General features: G+C 44.8%; 1 protein-coding gene across 12 annotated transcripts in view; it reads left to right on the top strand.

Annotated features, from left to right (window-relative positions):
- The window catches only part of FTO (FTO alpha-ketoglutarate dependent dioxygenase), a 391,784-nt gene that overhangs the window by 115,564 nt on the left and 255,142 nt on the right, over positions 1 to 21,078 (top strand). For all 12 annotated transcript variants that reach the window (XM_075940288.2, XM_075940298.2, XM_075940290.2 and 9 more), the window contains 2 exons: positions 11,319 to 11,398; positions 12,689 to 12,832. In XM_075940288.2, the coding sequence (XP_075796403.2) occupies positions 11,319 to 11,398; positions 12,689 to 12,832 (224 nt within the window). The remainder of the gene's footprint in view (positions 1 to 11,318; positions 11,399 to 12,688; positions 12,833 to 21,078) is intronic.

Genomic DNA, 21,078 nt, shown 5'->3' with positions numbered 1-21,078 from the left:
AACTGGTGTGGGGCCATTCCCTCAACACTGCTGCAGCAGTTCAATAGTATATTACCTTTATGTTTGTATCTCTACTATTGGAAAAACAGGGATGAAGTTGTGAGCAAAGGTTGTGTAGACCAAAAGAAAATTGCTTCCTGTAGCAGTACTTCATCTCTCCAAATTTGTGGATTGTGTAAAATAATGTTGATAGAATCAAGCTTATGAATTGTAACTAGTTTTGCAAACCCAATATGTGATTGGGAAATACACAGGATGGCAAAAGGGTCATTCATCCCTATTGACACATGCATCAGATTATTTTTTGGAGGGACAAGGCTTATATGTACATTACTTTTAGAAACTGCTTTTTGATATCTCATAAGTTTAAGTTTATCCTGTTCAGACTAACTCGGCTACCCCCTGAAACATAATACTAGGTAGGGATACCATTCACCAAAAGACTTCTTGGTTTCCACTAAATCCAAATGTACCGGCGAGATGTTAGTTAGGCGGCTAAGCCTTTTAGCTCTATAGTCTCTATATATGTATGTTCACTAAATTGATCACAAGAATAAATGGACATCTTTTTTATATATATTTTTGTGTTTAAGAAGATAAAGTAGCCCAATTCCATTTCATGTATTGTTAGATATATTTGCATTTAGAATATTAAAAATTATACTGCACTTTGAATTAGAGACATCATACAAGGCAAAAATAAATGGCAAAAAGACAATTATCTGAAGAGGTTCAATAGAAACAAGCAAAGAGGAAAGTTAAAAAGTTGATTATTGTCATTAGTTCTGAAATCATTACATTGCCATTCCCAGGAATCATTGTATGTACTAATAATTGTGACGGGGTGGACAGGCTCCGCACTGACGGACAGGGGATAGCCCAGGCCCAGCTGGCTGAGAAGGCCCCGCCCCTCCGACCCTGCTGGGCATGCTCCCAGCAGAGGCCGGGTATAAAAGCAGAGGGAGCTCTGCAGTCAGGGAGACCGCAGGGTGAGGGGGTAGACCAGACCGGGCCAGTGTTTCTGCAGCCGCTGAGACTAGAGTTGCTGACCGTACCTGACCCTGACACCAAGAAAGCAGCCGCCGACCCAGGGCGACAGGAGCGCGCCCACAACACCGGCAGGTACTGCCTCAGAGGCGAATGGGCCCCGGAGGAACCGGAGCGTGGTAGGAAGCAGCCCAGGACAAAGGATACAAAGTTTGGCTTGGTTTGTATTGGCCGGATTCCCCGCTGAGCCGGCAGGAGCCATAGGCCCTGCCTAAAGGGCCCTGGGCTGGGACCCGGTGGAGAGGGAGGGCCCGGGTCCCCCTACCACCCATTCCCCCTGCCCGGGATAATCAAACCCCGGGCCAGGAGAGGCTTCTCCGAGTGGCTAGGCCTCTAGTGCCATATATGCCCTGAGAGAGGGGCCGGGACTTTTGGGACTTTGGGTACTGTATATGCCCTGAGAGAAGGGCCTGGACCGAGACACGGGCCAGGAGAAGGGGGCCGCAACCCCCTGACAATAATCAAGAGTTCGGCCCTGCTGCCCTTCTCATTAGAGTAATCCTTATTCACACAAGTAAGTCTCATGGATCTCACTGATTTCTGTGAGCACTTTACACCTCACAGGATCGGGCAACAAGTTATGTCTTTCCTTCCTGTATTTGATTTATTTTGATAGTCTATAGCAGTTGCATGTAGAATTACAGCCATCAGTTTCCATGCATCTGCATTGGGTTTGTCACGATACTGATGACACATTTCAGTTATCCACACTCAAACACTTTCATCCAGCTCTTTATTTTGTTTGCTTGTTTTTATAACAAGTGCATCAGTGTGGCCGTTTGCTGACACAAACTATTACAAGCTTATTTCGGCTTTTGGTGCTGTCTATGCAGCAGGAAGTCAGAAAAAGATTACTCTTCCTCCGACTTCCCTTATTCCATGGAAAATGAGGGCTACAGGAGTCAGAGTAAGAAGTCCTCCAACATTATGTTAAAATAACTGCTTTTAGTGTAGATGCAGACTGTGTTATTTTGGAATAATGTCAGTTACTTCGAAATAACCGCTGTGTAGACATACCCTAACAGCTTTTGTGGGCACAACCCACTTTTCAGATGAATGGAGTTATTAAAAATCCAGTTTTTAAATAATTAGGAGCTGGGGAGGGAGAGAAGGAAAAAGAAGGAAAAGAAAGAAAAAAAGGGGCAAGAAATAGTCAATTAGAGTGTCCATGCTACATGAAGTTAATAGAGAAGGTACTAATTGTTCTTAAGTACCCATGTTTGTTTTTTTATGTCATTAGGATGTGGAATGTAGTGGCCATCCAGCCAATGTCTTTATTCATACTTCTGGGTATGTCTAGACTACATGGCTCCTTTGATGGAGACATGTAGATGAGCTTACTAGATATAGGAAAATTAAACTGCGATTTAAATAATCGCTGCTTCATTTACATCAAAATGGCCGCCATGCTGTGCCGATCAGTTGTTTGGCGGCACAGCAGAGCAGTCTGGATGCACCATGGTCGACAAGGAAGCCTTTGCTGACCGCTCCCATATGCCTCATGAAATGAGGTTTTCCGGAGTGGTCGACAAAGGCTTCCCTTGTTGACCGTGGCTCATCCAGACTGCCCCGCTGTGCCGCCAAACAGCTGATTGGCACAGCACGGTGGCCATTTTGATGTAAATGAAGTGGCGATTATTTAAATCGCCGCTTCATTTTCCTATATCTAGTAAGCTCATCTACATGGCTCCGTCGATGCAGCCATGTAGTCTAGACATACCCTCTGTGATAGGAATCAAACTTGTAAATGAAGTTAAGTTCCAAGGCTTCCCTGTGGAGTTGGCTTGTGAAATTCGCCTAAGGCAATACAGTGACTTTGAGATCCATTAATGAGTGCCCAGGGAAGTTAAAATGTTCCGGAACAGATTTCTGTGTGTTGACTTTTTGGATATCTGATTTGTGTCCATTAATTCATTCTCGTAGTGTAGAGACTGTCCAGTTTGGCCAATATACATGGCAGAGGGGCATGGCAATGTTAGTCTCTAAGGTGCTGCAAGACTCTTTGTTATTATGGTTTTTTAAGATTTTCTTTTTGAGAGTTTAAGTAAAAACAATTCAGAGAATATTTTATTTTGCCAATGTTAAAAAAAAATTCTTTTGTTGATAAGCTCTAGCTTCTCAATGCCAGGGAGCAGCAACTTGAAATTTGGGTCTTGTACTCTAGTCAGAGAAGTGCCATTAGCTGCCCCAATGAGAATCTTCTTAAATTTGGCTGAATAATAAGCATCTGAAAACTGACATTTCCACATTGTTAGCCAAGGAGTGCTGGAGTTCTGTTGCTGAATTTTGTGAAGTCTTTGTCTGCTTTGAACATGCTCCATTCCAGGGCTGCAGGGACCTGAACAGGACTTTTCCTGAAATTTCTCTTCTGTACTCAGATTGTTACCTCCGCTGGAGCCTAAGAACAGTGCGGAGAAGAAGGAAGATGCCAATTGACTCAGTGTGAAGAGGACTGAAGAGTGCATAGGAGATGGGGTGGGGTGAGCAGAGGAAGATTGGGTTAACTAATGGAGAATAGGAACAGAGGACTTGGGTTAGTCGGCAGTGTGCGAAAGGAACAATCTGGGGAAGTAGTTTGGGATGGCATACTGCAGGCAAAGTCATACAAAGGAAGGCTAGTAAGGAGGCAGGTTCTGCAGTTGGTAGCACACACTTCCATAGAGAACCTGTAATAGAGTCCAGGGTACCGAGGTCCCAACATTCCTCTGCAGTCCAGAAAATACTATTTAGTTCTGCAGTAAGTCCTTGCTCCTTCTGTTTCCGTATTGTAACAGTGGTGTGGTATGCTGTTATATGTGCCCTCTGAGAAATCTGTCTCAGGTGATTTGATATCATCTTCTGTTTAAAAAATATTTTTGGCAATAAGAAGACCTGCACGAACTTGCTTTTCTGCTGTTTCCAGACTTCGTATGTGAAGTAAAAAAAGTCTTTGTATGCTATATGACATCACCCAAGATGATACAGACTACATGTTGATAACATTTGTTTTCCAAGGTGGATTTGACCACCTATACCCAGTTTGGCATGTAATTAACTTCTTTTAATAAATCATGCATGGAATTGCCAGAGACAGAAGTCCAATAATGGGACTTTGTTCCAAGGTCGCAGATGATTTGTTGGAAATGGGCAGGCAGAAAGTTGAGGAAATAGAAAATATTTAAGATTTATACTGCAGAATCTGTGGCATGTATAACTGCTCAGTTTTTCAGTGGTTACATGGTTACCTATTTAACCAACTTTTTATATCCCTATTGGAAAGCATGTACCAGCCATATCATGCAGTAGTTTCTGTGCTATTGATTGTTTGCCAATATGTGATGAAAAAGGCAATTGATGAAAAATGCTATCAAGTAGAATGTTCTTGTGTATGAAAATTTTGTATTGTGTCCATTGTCTTCCAAATATGAAGTTTGTATGTGTAGTGCCTGTGTTTAACTCATTGCTGGTTTTCAATTTATGGTGATTAAGATTAAAAATGAAAGTGTCCCGTTAAAAATTCACTTTCTGTGATTATTATACAGGCAGTTCCCAGGTTACGTACAAGATAGGGACTGTAGGTTTGTTCTTAAGTTGAATCTGTATGTAAGTAGGAACTGGCGTCCAGATTCAGCCGCTGCTGAAACTGATCAGTTTCAACAGCGGCTGAATCTGGACGCCAGTTCTGACTTACATACAGATTCAACTTAAGAACCCCAGGCATCCCCAAGTCAGCTGCTGCTGAAACTGATCAGCGGCTGATTCCAGGAAGCCCGGGGCAGGGGCTTCCTGTAGTCAGCCACTGGTCAGTTTCAGCAGCGGCTGACTTGGGGACGCCTGGGGCAGAGCAGCTGGGGTGCTGCTGGGTTGGTCCAGTAGCGCCGCCGCTCCTCGGCGCTACTGGACCAACCCAGCAGCACCCAAGCTGCTCTGCCCCAGGTGTCCTGATTCAGCCGCTGCTGAAACTGACCAGCAGTGGCTGAATCAGGACGCCTGGGGCAGAGCAGCTGGGGTGCTGCCGGGTTGGTCCAGTAGTGCCCAGAGCGGCGCTACGGGACCAACCGGCAGCGCCCCAGCTGCTGTACCACAGGCGTCCGGAGCAAAGCCGCAGAGCCCGGGGGCAGCAGGACAGCCCAGACACGCCGTGGCTGTCCTGCTGCCCTCGGGCTCCGTGGCTTTGCTCTTCTTTGCTCCCCGTCCCCCTGGTCTGCAGATGCATCTGGGCTGTCCGCTGCCCGCGTGCTCCGCAGCTTTGCTCTGCTTTGCCCCCCGTCTCCCTGGTCTGAAGACCAGGGGGACGGGGGGCAAAGCCGAGCAAGGCAGAGCAAGGCAGAGCAAAGCCGCGGTGCACGCGGTCAGCTGACAGTCCAGACGCGTCTGGGCTGTCAGCTGGCCGCGTGCTCCGCGGCTTTGCTCTGCTTTGCCCCCCGTCCCCCTGCTCTGCAGACGGGGGGCAAAGCAGAGCAAAGCCGTGGAGCACGCGGCCAGCTGACAGCCCTGCCCGCTACCCGTGTGTTCCGCCGCTTTGCTTCCTCTCCCTGGTCTGCTGGAGACCAGGGAGAGGGAGGGCCCCGTTCGTAACTGCGGATCCGACATAAGTCGGATCCGCGTAACTCGGGGACTGCCTGTACTGTTTATATATTTTTATTGACCCAGGCTCTGAAATTGCAAAGGTGTCCACATGTGAGAGTCCTTATTTCTGTGAGAGTCCCACTGAAATTGTGCTGCATCCTGACCATTAATCCACCACATATTGAATGAGACTCCTGCAGTAGTAAAGTCTTTGCAAACAGATCTCTGCAGTACTGGTGACTTTTTTTTTAAGTCAGGTGGTATATAATATTTTTCAAATTGAGCGAGAGGCCTTGGTTTGGGCTTGCAAATCTCATCAGATAAAATTTAATTTTTAAAACTAAAAACTGGTGTTATGTCCACATTTTATCTGAACCATTATTATGCAAGGAAGCTAAGGTGGGTGTGGCAGGGTTTGAGTAAGAGTATAAATGATGATCCCAAGAAGATCCACCTAACCTCTTATTAGGTTTCTCCTTTTACTCATCTCTCAGAGCATAAAATGAGTCCATATTCAAGGCAATAACAAATCTATGTTAACTATGGGGTAGGAAAGGTTAAAAAAAAGATGGGGGAGGGATGGAATAATTAGATCTGGAATCTGATGAACTTGAGCGAACAGCCAAACATTAAAAAAAAAAAGGGAGTAATGGATGTTAGTCATCTACGTTTTCTCACAGCAGGGAAGGCCAGCTTCAGGACTCCAGTCCAAATGACAAGGATCAGGGATGATCGGACAGCAGCAGGAACTCAGGCCGGATCCTATCTAGGTTCCCACCCTAACCCTTTTTCGTATCGTGCGTGCGAATCAGTCGTGCATACAAATCAGTCCTACCTAACCAGAATGATCCGTGACTTTGGGTCTGTTTCCCAATGAATAGGCACACTTCTTGATGTTACTCACCTTAGCTGGCAAGTTGTCACTCCAAGCCAGTCACTAAATTCCTATGAGGCCTTTGACTCAGAGAGTCAGCACTCACCACACTCTGTCTCAGAGAAGAAAGAGAGCCTGGAAACCCTGAGCACCACCTATTTATGGACTCTCGTTGCCTAGCAACATCTTCCTGCTCTTCTTCCTGTTTTTCTGCCTTTCCCCCTGTCTTTCCGCCTTTTCCCTTGGCAATGAAAAGGAGGCTGTCCAAAATGGAGACTCGCCTGTTCTTTTAACATCACGAAAATGGCAAACCCATGCCCAAGCAAATAAACAGTTTAAATATCCCGACTGAGTTAAATATTTACAAAAGGAAACTAACATTAACATATAAAAGGGACCAATATTAACAAGTGGTGCCTGTTTCGGTCAATTTGTAACATTGATAAAATAATGTGTTTGCAGTGTTGTGTTAGTTAAAAGTGAGTGCTTCCAAATGTCCCATTTAACAAGCCATTTTTTTTCTTTCAAATCATAGGGAAAAAAATCTTTGGAATAACCTTTTAAGAACTAGAATGTATTTTTCAATATCCTTTGAGACATATGATCCATGAAGCATCAACCATTTTTATACAATTACAGTTTTAGATGAATTATAAACTCTTAAATTAAAATTACAGGGTTCTTTCTAAAAGTCATAAAGGATTAGAGACAGTTGGAAGCAATTTCAAGAAGAGACAGCTCCACAATGAAAGGGATGCCAAGAGTTTGAATGAAGGTGCAAATCAAAATGAAATACTTATAATATTGCATTTGCTACACAGACTGTACCAAATTAATTGGTGCTGAATGGAACAAAAGTACTTAAGCAATCAGTTTTTTTGTAGTCATTCTTCATAGAGATGACTATGATACTTAGTGCTGCAAAATCCAGATTTGCTATGTTTCTTTTCAAGATTTGGATTGACACCCTTTAACTCTCATGTCTATACAGCAATGATTTTTTTCTTTTAAAAAATATTGAAATGAACTGTTGTGCAGGCATATAATTGGTGGGGAAAGCTTCCCCACAGAGCTTTGCCAGGGCTGCTAAATCCTGATTTGTAAATCACCTCCTATTCCAGTCCTTAGCCTCTCATGATCAAAAATTGATATTTGTACCCAACTTTTTCTCTTTTTCACTCAAATAGTACCAAAAGAAATAGAATTATACTATTGGTTTCTCTTTGTGGAACTGAATGGCCCTGGTTTGCAGGAGAAAGATAGCTGTGAAGTCCTAGGTGGCTATAGGTTTAATGTATAAATGATTAATTAGGTCTTCAGTAGTCATAATGTATTATTTCTTAAATAAAATAAGTGATGCCTACATGGCTTATCATTATTCTGCAATGGGAAAATTTTCAGGTACTGGAAAGTAATGTAAATTTTCCTAAATCTGATGGGGATATGCGATCATTTTTTCTTTTCCTTTTCAAGTTAGTTGAATGACTGGACAAACATCCTTTCTTGTGATCTGGCTTCACATTTTATATAACTGAAATGATATAGGATAAAACCATCCAACTGCATTTTTTCCCTAATGTCTGTAATGTTAGGTTCTGCATTGTTGTGCATGAATTTGTACACTCATTCTTGCAAGGGGAACATATCCAATAAATCTTATCTGAGTGAATTATTATTCAGAGTGTATTCCAATTTGAAAATTCCAGACTTGTTACAAAATATAATAAAGGTTTTAGAGCATATTTGTTTTCACTAATAGAGAGAATAGCATATTAAACTTCATACCTTGTACATTCTAGCTTTTGGTTATGGTCAAAAAGGCAACTATGACCTGATTTTTTTAAAATTACTTGGGATTTTGAGTTCCCCTTTTTAGTTGTGTATACAAACTGTGATTCTTTAAAGGCTTAATATATACTGTGGGGAGGGAGAGGGTTTATGTGAGGCTGAGCACTTCTAAAATCAAACTACCTTACTGTGGTCAAATTCAACAATTACTAGTAATAGATAAAGTAAAAATGGCACATTAGTCAGAGCAGAGCATGCAGAGCCCACCTTCTCCCTCTTTGTCAGCATCCAGTAGGCCTCCGTCCCTTTCATTTCTCCCTTTACTAACCCTAACTCTGATTTTTTCGGAGGGTAAGGGGCTGGGTATTTTCAGTTCATGGTTTCATCTACCCTACCATATCTATACTGATGAATCTGCTTCTCCACAGTCCACTTGTGTATCATCCTGAATGTCTTTCTGTTAGCTCAATCCCAGCATGGCAAAACCAGAACTTTTCATTTTTCTTCCTAACCTGCTTTCGCTGTTTTTTCTCCATCACTGTTGAAAACAATATCATTCCACCTCATTACCCAGGCTCAGACCTGAGCACAACTTGTGACTATGTCTCCTACTCCCTGTGCATCAAGCCTTCTATATCACCTCGAACATCTATTCCAGGGGTGGGGAACCTAAGGCCTGGGGGCTGGATGCAGCCCCCAAGTTGGCTGGATCTGGCGCCCGAGTCTCAGGGCACTCCCTAGCATTGGAGAGCCTACGCAGGCACTCCAGTCCCCCACTGCCTCCCTGTGAGGCTGGAGCACACAGAATCTACTAGCCCTCACATACCACTAGGCTCTGGGATGTGAGGGAAATGTGGGGAGTGTCTTTCCTCAGTTGAAGGCCACATCAATGAGGGTTGGGGGTTGCTTCTTACTGCGTGCAGTCCCTGACTGATTTTTCTGTTGGTCAGTGGCCCCCAATCAAAACAAAAAACCAAAAAAGTTCCCCGCCCTGATCTATTCCATCATCACTCTTGATTATCTCTGGCTTATTATCTAATATTATCATTATTATCTACTGTATCCTTCATACCCCTGACCTCCTGTTACACATTTTGCTCTCCTCCAGCAGCCACTCAGCCCCTCTTCAACCCCTCAACTCCTCTGCTGCCTTCCTCTTGCACAATAAATGAAGTGGAAAAATGTATTTCTTACCTCCCAGACTCTATCCCAGGTTCTGTGTCTAACCTATTTTTCCCAATTGGATCAATCTCACTTGCCTCACTCCATCCGTGATGATAGACTCACCACTTTACGTCTTTTTAATTTTTTCACACTGACTTCCTTGTGCTTTTTCTCTTGCTTGAAATCAAGTAGATTAGACATGTTCCATTTACCCATTCTAGTTCATACTGAAATTCCATGTCTGCAAGTCTGAAAGACCCTAATTTCTGACACTTGAACATCAAAACCAGCTTGATTTAGAACATTTTTAAAAGAGTTCTAAATTATTGCTGCTTTGGAGTCCAATACAAATATTATTACTAGAGCTACTTGGAAATTTTCCATCAGAATGTTTTTCTGTTACAGAATTCTGATTTGTCAAAATTGAATCGTTCTTGAGATCATAATGAGTTCAATTAATTAGATGTAACTTTTTGCCTACCAGGCGAAGTTATTGTTTGAGTTGCTTAGAAGCCTGGGCTCCACAGTGACCTGAACTTCTGGGATTCCTAGCTCCAGGAAAGCCTTCAAAGTAGAAAGCCTTGGAGATAGAGATTCCAGGGCTCCTGAGCAGCCTGCTCCTTACTTGCTGTGTGGCTGGGGAGCCAGGCAATTCATAAAGCTTTGGATAAGTTTAGAAAAGTTTTTAATTTTGTATAAACCACATTTTAGAATTCCTGTTCTGTGGTAAAATTTGAAATTTCTTTTCTTTTTGGTTATACAGGCTGAACCTCTTTAGTCTGGCACTCCCTGGTCTGGCAATGTTCATTGTCCAGCATGATTTTAGTTACCTGGATGTCCACTTACCATGGTTGTGGCCAAGTTTCCTGTGGTACCAAAAAGTGTGCTTACAGCTACCATTCCTGGCTCTCAGTGTTCTCTCTTGTTATTTAGCTCTAATTTATCCCAAGTATCTTCTGTGAGCCTAGTGTAAACCGTGGAAGTGTTGATAATGCTGCTAGATAATATTGACCTCCCATCTTTCAGCAAATTCTCTGGCTTGGCACTGGACAGGTACCATGGGTGCTGGGCTAAAGAGGTTCAACCTGTATTTTCAAAAAAGTTTTTTCAGGTGGCAAGCAGGGAGAGGAGGCTTTGAGAAGGGGGGATGTAGTGTGGGGAGGGACTGGAATTTCCCACAGAGTGGGAATTCTGGTTCCATACAGCTCTAAATTGTTACTAATGATTCAGCAGCCAGAAAAAACATAACTTGTTTGCCAGAACTTGGATTCAAGTTACAAAACTGTCTTTTATAAGAGGAGGGGAGGAATTCTTCTTTTACTTATAAACTGAGCATATGTGAGAGATAATTGAGATATCCTTAGGCATTGAGACAGCAAGCACACTACTTCATCCTGCCATTTTTACAGTGTAAACTTCCAAAGAATAGTGTTATTTTAAATTGTATTCCAAAATCTTGCTAAATTTCTTCATGGTTATTGTGGTTATTATTCTTCATTGATCTAACTATGAAGTCAGTGCATTAGGTGCAATTAAAATAAGGAGAGGAGAACTTGGTTTAAAGAAAACAACTTTTAAAAGAGTTCAATTTTGTTTACTTTTGTCTGCTCATTTGAAGAGACAGTGTGGGCCAGTGGATAGGGCAGACAGTAGATTTTTCAATTAATCTCTCTGCCTCTGTTTTTTTCCATTTGTTAAAAATAGGATAATGATAATTATCTTCTGCTAACTATTTGAGCTGAAATGAAAAACTTTATATTAGAGCTAAAAAGATATAAAAAGTGATTTCCTTGTATTGTGTTAAAAATTGCCTTATCTATTGTTGTTCATATTTCATAGGGATAAATATTAGTATATTTTTCTCAATAGACTGAAACTGATTATAATCTATCCTCAGATGATCTGAATATGACACATCAGCATTGTGTTCTGGCTGGTTTGCAGCCTCGTTTCAGCTCTACCCACAGAGTGGCAGAGGTGAGTAAGAAAAGGGATTTGTTTTTTGGTCATTTGAACTATTAGTAGTGGCTGACAAAATGAATTTAGGGCCACACAGTCTTGTTTTAAACTATGATTAGTGGTTTTACTGTTGACTCAGACTTTTTGTGGGAGATGTATGTTCTATGCTTTTCGCTTACTGCGAAGAACTCTTATTGATTTGTATGGGAGAAGGGTAATTTCTTTGTCTATGAGCCATTTATGCCTAACCTCACACAAAGATTTTGTATTACACTGCAGTACCACAGCTTATTAAAGAAATGCAAAGACATATAATTACTTTTTTTTATAAAAAAAATGTTTTCATACTTTTTTTGGGGGGGGAAGGGGAATACTTAACCCATCCCCACTACAAAAGTTATACTGTTGATGGGAAGGGATATGAGGTCTAATTACTCTGCACACCAGCAATCCAAACAGCCCTAGGCTGCCACTACAAGTCAGGGCAATGTGGAACAGCGATGAGGCTCCATTTCCCTGGTTCCTCTAGAAATGCAGGGAGACGCAGAAAAGTGCACAAAGGTCTTGCATCTCTCTCTTAGATGGTCCGAACACTGCTCTGGCACACCCGAGGATTCAGACCAGTGCTTCCAAGAATGCTGATATGTGATTTTTATTGGATTTGTTTCTTCTTTAGATACTCTTAACTATTGATCATAATTTTATTAATGATAAAGAAAATGGAAGTATTGTACCTCCTAGTATGATTTTTTTTGCTTATTTTCATAGTTATTTTTCTCTATATAGCAACCAAAAGGAAAAAAGAAGGTTATAAAAAAAGTATCATAGATTACTCTAAATAATTCCTCAAAAGTAACTAATCACATTTTAGTTTTGTCTTACCATTTTGTCCAAACAATGAGGACAACAAGCCAAAAAAGGAAGAAATTAGAATTTTCATCATTACTTTTGTATCTCTAAGATTTCAAATGTGTTTCACAGAGTTTCAGGGTACCCCTCCCATCTGTTGTTTTAAAAATAATCTATTGTATTTTAAATAATTTAGTTTTTGAAATATATACTTTTTTGTATCAATACAAATTTAAAAAGCAGTGCAGACAAACTGGCATATATTACATGTTAGAAGATTTATTATTTTACTTTAAAACATATTAATATCAAATCACAGAAACACAATCCCTTTTCTCTCATTTTGCAACTTTTTGATTATTTGAGTAGCTGGCACTGAATTTTATTTTCTGTTTGCTGTAAACAGTATTACTTCCAAAGAATCGGTGAAAATGATTGATTTTTATTGTGTTCATACAGTGCTCAACAGGAACACTGGAATATATTTTTGGACAGTGTGAGGTTGCACTTCAGAATTTACAGGCTGATTCTGATTCAGCAGCTTTATCTTTGAAATCACTGGAAGTCCAAGTTGTAAAGGAAGTGGAAGGAATCCATAACGAGGTGAGGGGAATATTTTCACATTACATTAGGCTTGATTCTTTGCGGTGCAGCAGTAAATGGCACTTTAGGATGTTCCACAGCTCACAAGACCTCACTCTGTGTAGGTATCTCAAATTTGGGTGGCTTTGACTCTTGCACTTGGATGTGTTGGTTGGGATTAATACAAAGTCACAAGCAGGAGGACTCCACTTTTCTAACTGAAGGAGCAGCTTTAGCAAGAATATTGGTTAGATGAAGACAGATTTGATGAATTTCTGCCTTGCTTTTCTACTCCGGGAAAAAGTAAGCGGGTAGAAAAATCGAAGGAAAGGAACAACAAATCCCTTACAAACATCTTGAGTTGTTTCTCTAAAGCTAAAATCGTGCCAATCATTTTCAATGCAGATGTGTGACAACGCAGAGTCTGCTTTAATGTCGGTACTTAGGAAAATACTGTAGAAATCAGGTTCCTGAAAATAAGATCATGGCCCTCATCCTGTACTGAGGATCATGCTGGTTAACCAATATGCCCTCAAGGAATCCCACTGAATGCACCCATTTTCAGATCAGAAATGGTCTTTAGCAAGAACACACATTAAATAGATCAAGGAGGCTGTCAGGTTAGAGGGCAGTGTGTAGAAAGATTTGAGAAATTTGTAACTTTATCTGATATACAGAATTATGTTGTATCCTGAGGAGTGTTGTTCTACTGATTCTCAGAGTTAAAGGAAAGAGCTGCCATATGACACAGTCATTAATATCTTGCAGAAGGTTTGGTAAACATGCTTACATTCTCTTTGTGATGTCTCCCTAAAGGTTGAGTCAACAACACTTTGTAGGGTATTTAAAAACAACAGATTTGATTTGTTTTTTGTTCTCCTGATAGCAGTATCTCTAGCTGCACTGAGTAATTAGTAATTCAGTATATTAAACACTGAGTAGTTAGTACACTGTAGCACTACATTTTTTACCAATTTTGTCACTGATTTCAGTGGTGCTTTTCAGGACAGTTATATTCTGTGTCAGGAGGTAATGGAGCAAATAATTAAGGAATTCATCTACAAACACCTAGAAGATAATAAAATGATAGGTAACAGCCAGCCTGGATTTGTAAAGAACAAATCATGTCAAACCAATATGATAGCATTCTTTGATAGGATAACAAGTCTTGTGGATAAGGGAGTGTAACTGGGTGGCCTGCTAGGGGCCTTGGGGTCCCCTCCAGTTCGAGGGCCACTACCCCGACGCTTCCCTGCCCCCGGCTTCTAATGCGCCATTCCCACGGTCCACTCCCAACAGTCCTTTCCCCGCGTCCTCACCAATCCCACCGGAGGCTTCCTTTTGCGCCCCGTCCACAGCGCTGCTGCTCCGGATCGCTGGCTGGTCCGGCGATGCCACCACCGCAGGGCTTCCCGTTGGCTCTCTCTGTGCCGCCTCGGCCCCCCGCGTCGGTCGCCTTCCTTCCACGAACTCTCCTGGCTGTGTCCCCAGCTGGTGTTGCGGTCTGTCCTGCGGAGCAGGCTGAGAGCAGAATCTCCCCTGCTCTCCGCTCGCCTCCCCCCCGGTCTCTTTCTCCCCCCTTTTAAATTCCCCGCTCGGCGTTCCTCCAGCCCCCGCCCTTTCCGGGGCCGCCACCGGCTTTCTGGGTCCTAAAACCCGCCCGCTAACCTCCTGACTGCCGGGCGCATGCGCGCCAGCCCCGCCGGCTTCCCCTGACCCTGCTGGCTGCTCTGCCGTGCGGCGTCGGCCTCCCGGCGCCAGCTGACCCTCCACACAGGGCGCGGGGCTGCGGATCCCGCGTCCGCTAGTGCGGGGGTGAGTCCCCCCATCACACCCCTCCCCCGGGGTCTCTTTCGCTTCCTCCCTTGTCTCCTCCCTCCCGGCCGCCCTTGATAAAAAGCCCACGTTTGTATGTTCTCGTCCTGCCCGGTGTTCTATTTTAAACGAGTACTGCTGTAAAAACAAATACCACCTCATTATACGAGGATTAGCCTCCTTCATATTGTGCTCCATGTTAGTGGTGCGTGGTCTGTCAATAGCCTGAATGGGTTTCCTAGTAGGTAGTATCTCAACGATTCTACCGCCCATCTAATGGCCAAGGCTTCCTTCTCTATCATGGAGTAGCGCCGCTCTCTTGGGACTAGTTTGCGGCTCAGGTATAAGATGGGCCTATCGCTCCCTCCCTGCTCTTGGGCTAATATTGCCCCGATCCCGGTGTCTGACGCATCCGTCTGTACAATAAAGGGCTTAGTGAAGTCTGGTTGTGCCAACACCGGTGCCGTAGTAAGTCTCCGCTTTAGCTGCTGAAAGGCCTCTTCGCATCGTGGTGTCCACTACACCCTTTCCGGGCAGCCCTTCCTCGTTAAGTCCGGCCCACCACCGTGGCAAACTGCGGTATAAACCGACGGTAGTACCCGGCCAGGCCCAGAAACCGCCTCACCTGCTTTTTCGTCGACGGAGCCTGGAACTTTTGCACCGCCTCCACCTTGGTTACCTGGGGCTTCAGGCACCCCCTTCCTACCACATACCCCAGGTACATCACTTCTGACTGGCCAAACGCACACTTACTAGGGTTGGCCATTAACCGGGCTTCCTCTAGTGCCTGAAGAATATTCCGGACGTGTGCTAGATGGTCCTCCGAGGATGCACTGTATATGATAATATCGTCAATGTAGGCGGTGGCGTATGCCTGGTGGTCTCTCAGAACCCTGTCCATTACCCTCTGGAAGGTGGCCGCCGCCCCGTTCAAACCGAAGGGCATCGTGAGGAAGTGATATAGCCCGGACGGGGTGGCAAAGGCAGTTTTCGCCTGCGACGCTGGTGTAAGTGGGATCTGCCAATACCCCTTCGTCAGGTCCAATGTTGACAGGAACTGCGCCTGCCTCAGCCTCTCCAGCAATTCTTCTACCCGGGGCATCGGATAGGCGTCCATACGGGAAATGGCGTTAACCTTTCTGAAATCAATGCAGAACCGTAAGGTCCCGTCCCGCTTGGGGACGAGCACTATGGGGCTCCGCCAGCCGCTTTTGGACTCCTTTATGACCCCCATCCTCAGCATCGTGTTTACCTCCTCTTGAACCGGTCCCCACATCTTTCGGGGTAAAGGACGGAGGGGTTCTCATACCTTCTGGCCGGGTGGAGTCTGGATATGGTGATACCCCGCCGTCGTCCTACCTGGCTGGGCTGACAACACCCCCACGAACTCTTGCAGCAGGTTCCTCATTTCATCCCTTTGGGCTGCCGTCAGCTCCGTTCCCAGCGTCGCCTCCTTCCCGGCGTTTTCGATGTTGCCGCCCCAGGGTCCCAACTCTGGCTCGGACCTTTGTAGGCTGACCATGAGGCCTTCTTGTTCCCTCCATCCTTTTAACAAGTTCATGTGGTAGATCTGTGTTCCTTTCCGCCGGTCCGGGAGTTTGATCTCGTAGTCAGCTGGGCCCAATTGTCGCACTACTTCATAGGGGCCTTGCCACTTTGCCAGCAGTTTTGACTCGGCCGACGGCAGCAGCAGTAGGACTCGGTCCCCCGGAGCAAAGGTCCGCGCCCGTGCCCCTTGGTTGTAATAGTGCGCCTGCCTTGCCTGGGCCTTGCGGAGGTTCTCCTGAGCCAGTTCGCCCACCACCTTCATTCTTTCGCGCAGCTCCATAATATACGGCACTGTCCCTCGTACCCTCGTGGGCTGTTCTTCCCACTCCTCCTTGATTAGGTCTAAGATCCCCCGGGGCTGTCTCCCGTAGAGCAGCTCAAATGGGGAGAACCTGGTAGAGGCTTGGGGTATTTCCCGTACTGCAAACAGGAGGGCCGGGAGGACCTGGTCCCAGTCCCGGGGGTCTAACTCTACGAACTTTCTAAGCATGGTCTTAAGTGTCCTGTTAAAAAGCTCTACCAACCCATCCGTCTGAGGGTGGTATACGGAGGTACGGAGCTGTTTCATTTTCAACAGAGCTCCGCCATGACCCGCCCTGTCAGGTTCGCCCCCTGGTCTGTCAGTATCTCTTGGGGTAAGCCTACCCTGGCGAACACCTTGACCAGTTCCCCGCCAAGGTCGGGGCCTTGGTGTTGCGAAGCGGAACCGCCTCTGGGTAGCGGGTGGCATAGTCTATCAGCACTAAGATATGGCAGTTGCCCCGCCGTGACCGTTCCAGGGGCCCCACCAGATCCAGTGCGACCCTTCTAAAGGGTACGTCCACCACTGGTAAGGGTACGAGCAGAGCACAGGCCACGTTCTTCCCCGCCACCCGCTGACACTCCGGGCAGGAGCTGCAAAAGTCTTTAACCTCTTTATGGATCCCTGGCCAATAAAATATCTGCAGTATACGCTGCAGAGTCTTTTCAGTCCCCAAGTGTCCTGCCCAGGGATTGGTGTGGGCCGCCTCCAGCACCAGCCATCGCCTTCGGGCAGGAACCAGGAGCTGCTGCACCCCTTCTTTTTGCCCCGGAGGGGAGACTACCTGGTACAAGCGCTCGCCCCTTACCTCAAACCGAGGCCCTTGCTCCCCCTGTCCGTCGGGGTCCTCTTTGGTTCCCGCTTGTTCCCAGGCGTGCTTCAAGGATTCATCCTCCCTCTGCTCCCTTACGAAATCGGAGTCGGCCTCCGGAATCTCCCGTCCGACTCTGACACTCGTCACGTCCCCGGCCTGGGCTTCCCGTGCAGGCTCCTCTTCATTGTAGCACGGCCGTCTGCCTCTCTTCGGGTCAGGGTGTGCCCTCCCCCAGTCTTTCGCTCTGGCTCCAGCCACCATACCGCCGCGTCTTTAAGTCTTTGCACCACCGCCCTGGGTCTTTCCCCTGGCCGATACTTCTCCGCCCTAAACCTCTGCCGATGGGTCTCTGGGATAATCCCTGCCTGATCTAAAATGGCTTCTTTTACCTTATGATAATATAGCGCATCCCGCGCAGACAGGCCGCGGTAGGCCCCTTGCGCGGCACCCGTAAGGTAGGGGGCTAACAAGGTCGCCCAGTTCTCCTCGGGCCACCTGGCTGCCATGGCCACCCTCTCGAAAGTCACGAGGAAGGCTTCCGGGTCATCACTCGCAGTCATTTTCACCAGTCTCAGGGGCAGGGCCAAGACAGGTCCCACGCCTACGTTTTCCCCAACCACGCCCGTAGGGCCCCCTGAAACCACTGCCCCCTGCGTCACCCACCTATCCATCTGACTCTGCTGTTGCTCCATTAAGTCCCTCACCAGCCTCTGTTGCTCTTTTTGTTGCTCTGCCATTTGCTGGAGGAGCTGAGTTTGCTGTTGCTGCTGTTGGCGCTGGCTGTCAGCAAGCCACTCCAGCAGCTTACCTGCGTCCATCTCTGCGCTAGGGACTGATCTCGCTCTCACCTTTTCTCTTTTCTCCTTGTGTTTATACATACAGAGTCTCCCTCTCCCTTTTTTTAAAAAAAATATATAAAAACCGGATGCGTGCGAGTTAAGCTACACTGGCACTCCACCCGTCCACCTCCCCCCCTACAGTGGACCACAAGCTAAATATGAGCCAGTAGTGTGGTGCTGTTGGGGAAAAAAAAGCAAACATGATTCTGGGATGCATTAACCCGAGTATTGTGAGCAAGACACGAGAAGTCATTCTTTAGCTCTACTCTGTACTGAGTAGGCCTCAGTTGGAGTATTGTGTCCAGTTCTGGGCATCACATTTCAAGAAAGATGTGGAGAAATTAGAGAAGTTCCAGAGAAGAGCAACAAGAATAATTAAAGGTCTAGAGAACATGACCTATGAAGGAAGACTGGAAGATTTGGGCTTCTTTAGTTTGGAAAGGAGAAGACTGAGAGGGGACATGATAGCAGTTTTAACGTATCTAAAAGAGTGTCACAAGGAGAAGGGAGACAAATTGGTCTCCTTGGCCTCTGAGGACAGGAGAAGAAGCAATGGGCTTAAACTGTAGTAAGGGGAGGTTTAGGTTGGACATTTGGGAAAACTTCCTAACTGTTAGGGTGGTTAAACACTGGAATAATTTGTCTAGGGAGGTTGTGGAATCTCCATCTCTGGAGAGATTTAAGAGCAGGTTCCATGGACATCAGTTCGTGATAGTCTAAATAGTACTGGGTCCTGCCATGAGGGAAGGGGACTGCTGGATTCAATGACCTCTCGAGGTCCCTTCCAGTTCTAGTGTTCTATGAGTCTATGATATTTTTATATTCCAAAAGAGTTATTTTGGATTTTTGCTTGTATAAGTTTAACCAGTACGTCAGAGCTCTAAATATTTTCTATTTCATAAGATATATTTACCCAAAAACAAAACAAACTTTTACAACTTCATAAAACATTGAGGAAAAGGTTCTTGGCTACACTGTGTTTTAATCTTGGTACAGCTGAGGATAGTAAGGTGGAGAAAGATTGACTTCCTTGATTTTGGTTGAAATGTCTGTCAGTGTATTTAAATCAGCCTGAAACTTGCAATACTTCAAATAATAGATTTGAATCCCTTTAATCTGGCAGTCTTGGGAAACAAGGTATTCTGAATTATGGAATTTTCCAGACTGTGGATATTCATTATAATGAAAGGTAAACAAAGTGCATTACTAAAGATTTTGTATGTACAAACCATTATAGACTACTGAATGTATATAATATGTCATAAAATAAATCCTTAATTCACTGTATTTAAACTGTTATTGGGGTGGGGGTGCAGGGTCTGGGAAGGAGGGAGGGTGTAGGAGAGTGTTGGTGGTACTATTGCAAGGTGAGGGTGGGACGAGAGGATGGTGTCAGGGAGGAGGATGGGGGTTAGCTGATGCCCTGCTCCCGGAGGGAACACATGGCTCCATGTTCCCCTGCCACTCTCATTGGTCATGATTTAGTGAAAAGGCTCCAGACAAGTATTCATATGGGATATACTATCTGAAAAATCACTGGTTAGGCAATATATATTGTACACGCTGACTGAATAGACATTGGATCTATATTCCATATGAAAAGAAAATCACTCATCCACTCCCTTTTGACTTTTTTTCAGGGTCACCTTTTCATTTGAGGGATTAATTCCATATGTCAAAGTACTATGTCAGATATTGCCCACACAAGTAGGCAAGTTTTCTGTGGTTTACACTGTGGTGGATATAAGTTTCTTTGCTGTGTATCACTATTAACTGGAACCATAAATGTCTGTGAGGTTAATACAGGTCTTTCATTCTTTTTGGGGAAAAAGCCACATGCCATTTTAATACAAGTTCTATTATAAAGTTCTGTAGTTTCATGGTTTAATACAACAAGTAGGTTCAAAATCTGTATATTATTTATAGAAAAAGCACACAATAATTTCCACAAAAGGGGCCAAATCCTGATTCTAGCAAAGAATATGCCAGATCTGCCATTGGCTTCACTGGTGTTAGGATTTGGCTACATCATCTCCCCTGAAATTTTCTTCTTCACATAAAATTAATTGAGAGACTTATAGTGCTGGCTAAAGCAAAATACACGAGGAAAACATGAACATGCATGAGGTTTACAGTCCATTTTGGTCAATTTCTTGGCCATAGGATTTTAAAAATCATAAATGCCCTGATGTCAGCTATTTAAATCTGAATTTTCTTGGTGTTGTAATTTTAGGGATCCGGACACAAAAAGGAGCTGTGATGGAGTTGCAACATTATTGTAGTGAAGATTGCAATACTGCTACCATTACTTCTGCAGTGCTGATAATGGCACTGCTGACTTCACAGTTGAGCATCTAGAGTGTGGCAGCTATTGGGTGGGAGCCCAGCTCTGAAGATAGAGCTGCCACCAGCTTGAACAGAAGTAAAGATGGAATGGTATGGTATTGCCACCCTTATTTCTTTGCTCCTACCACAGAACTGGGTGCCCAACCAAAAGCCTACCTTTGAATGCAGCTGCCTAGCTCTGAATGCAGCAGCTCAGAAGTAAGGATAACAATACCATGACATTTTCCCCCTAAAATAACTTTGTGACCCCCTTGCAACTTCCTTTTGGGTCAGGATTCCCCTTCTCTGTGAAATCCTGTATAAGACAGGGTAAAAGCCTGAAAAAGACCAGACTTCATGGCTGCAGCATCCTGTGGCTTGAAGTGATTTCCATTATATACAGGGTTTACAGTTTGATTCAGTGTTTCTCAGTGCCCTCATTAGAAAAATGTTCCAGCCCGCCTGAGCTGGAGGCTGCCTAGGAGAGTGCAGCAGCTGGGCAGCATGGCTGGCTGCTTTGCCCCTTCCTGCACATGATGTTTCATGGAAATACATGACCCTTCTGCTTCTCTTTCCCCCCTCTCCCACCCATTTCTGCTGATTTGCTGTACTTCTAGACTGGCAA

This window comes from Pelodiscus sinensis, chromosome 12, assembly GCF_052426305.1.
Source record: "Pelodiscus sinensis isolate ZL-2025 chromosome 12, ASM5242630v1, whole genome shotgun sequence".
NCBI lineage: Eukaryota > Metazoa > Chordata > Testudines > Trionychidae > Pelodiscus > Pelodiscus sinensis.
Note: the sequence above shows the minus strand (reverse complement) of the source record. Positions and strands in the feature narration are given on the sequence as shown.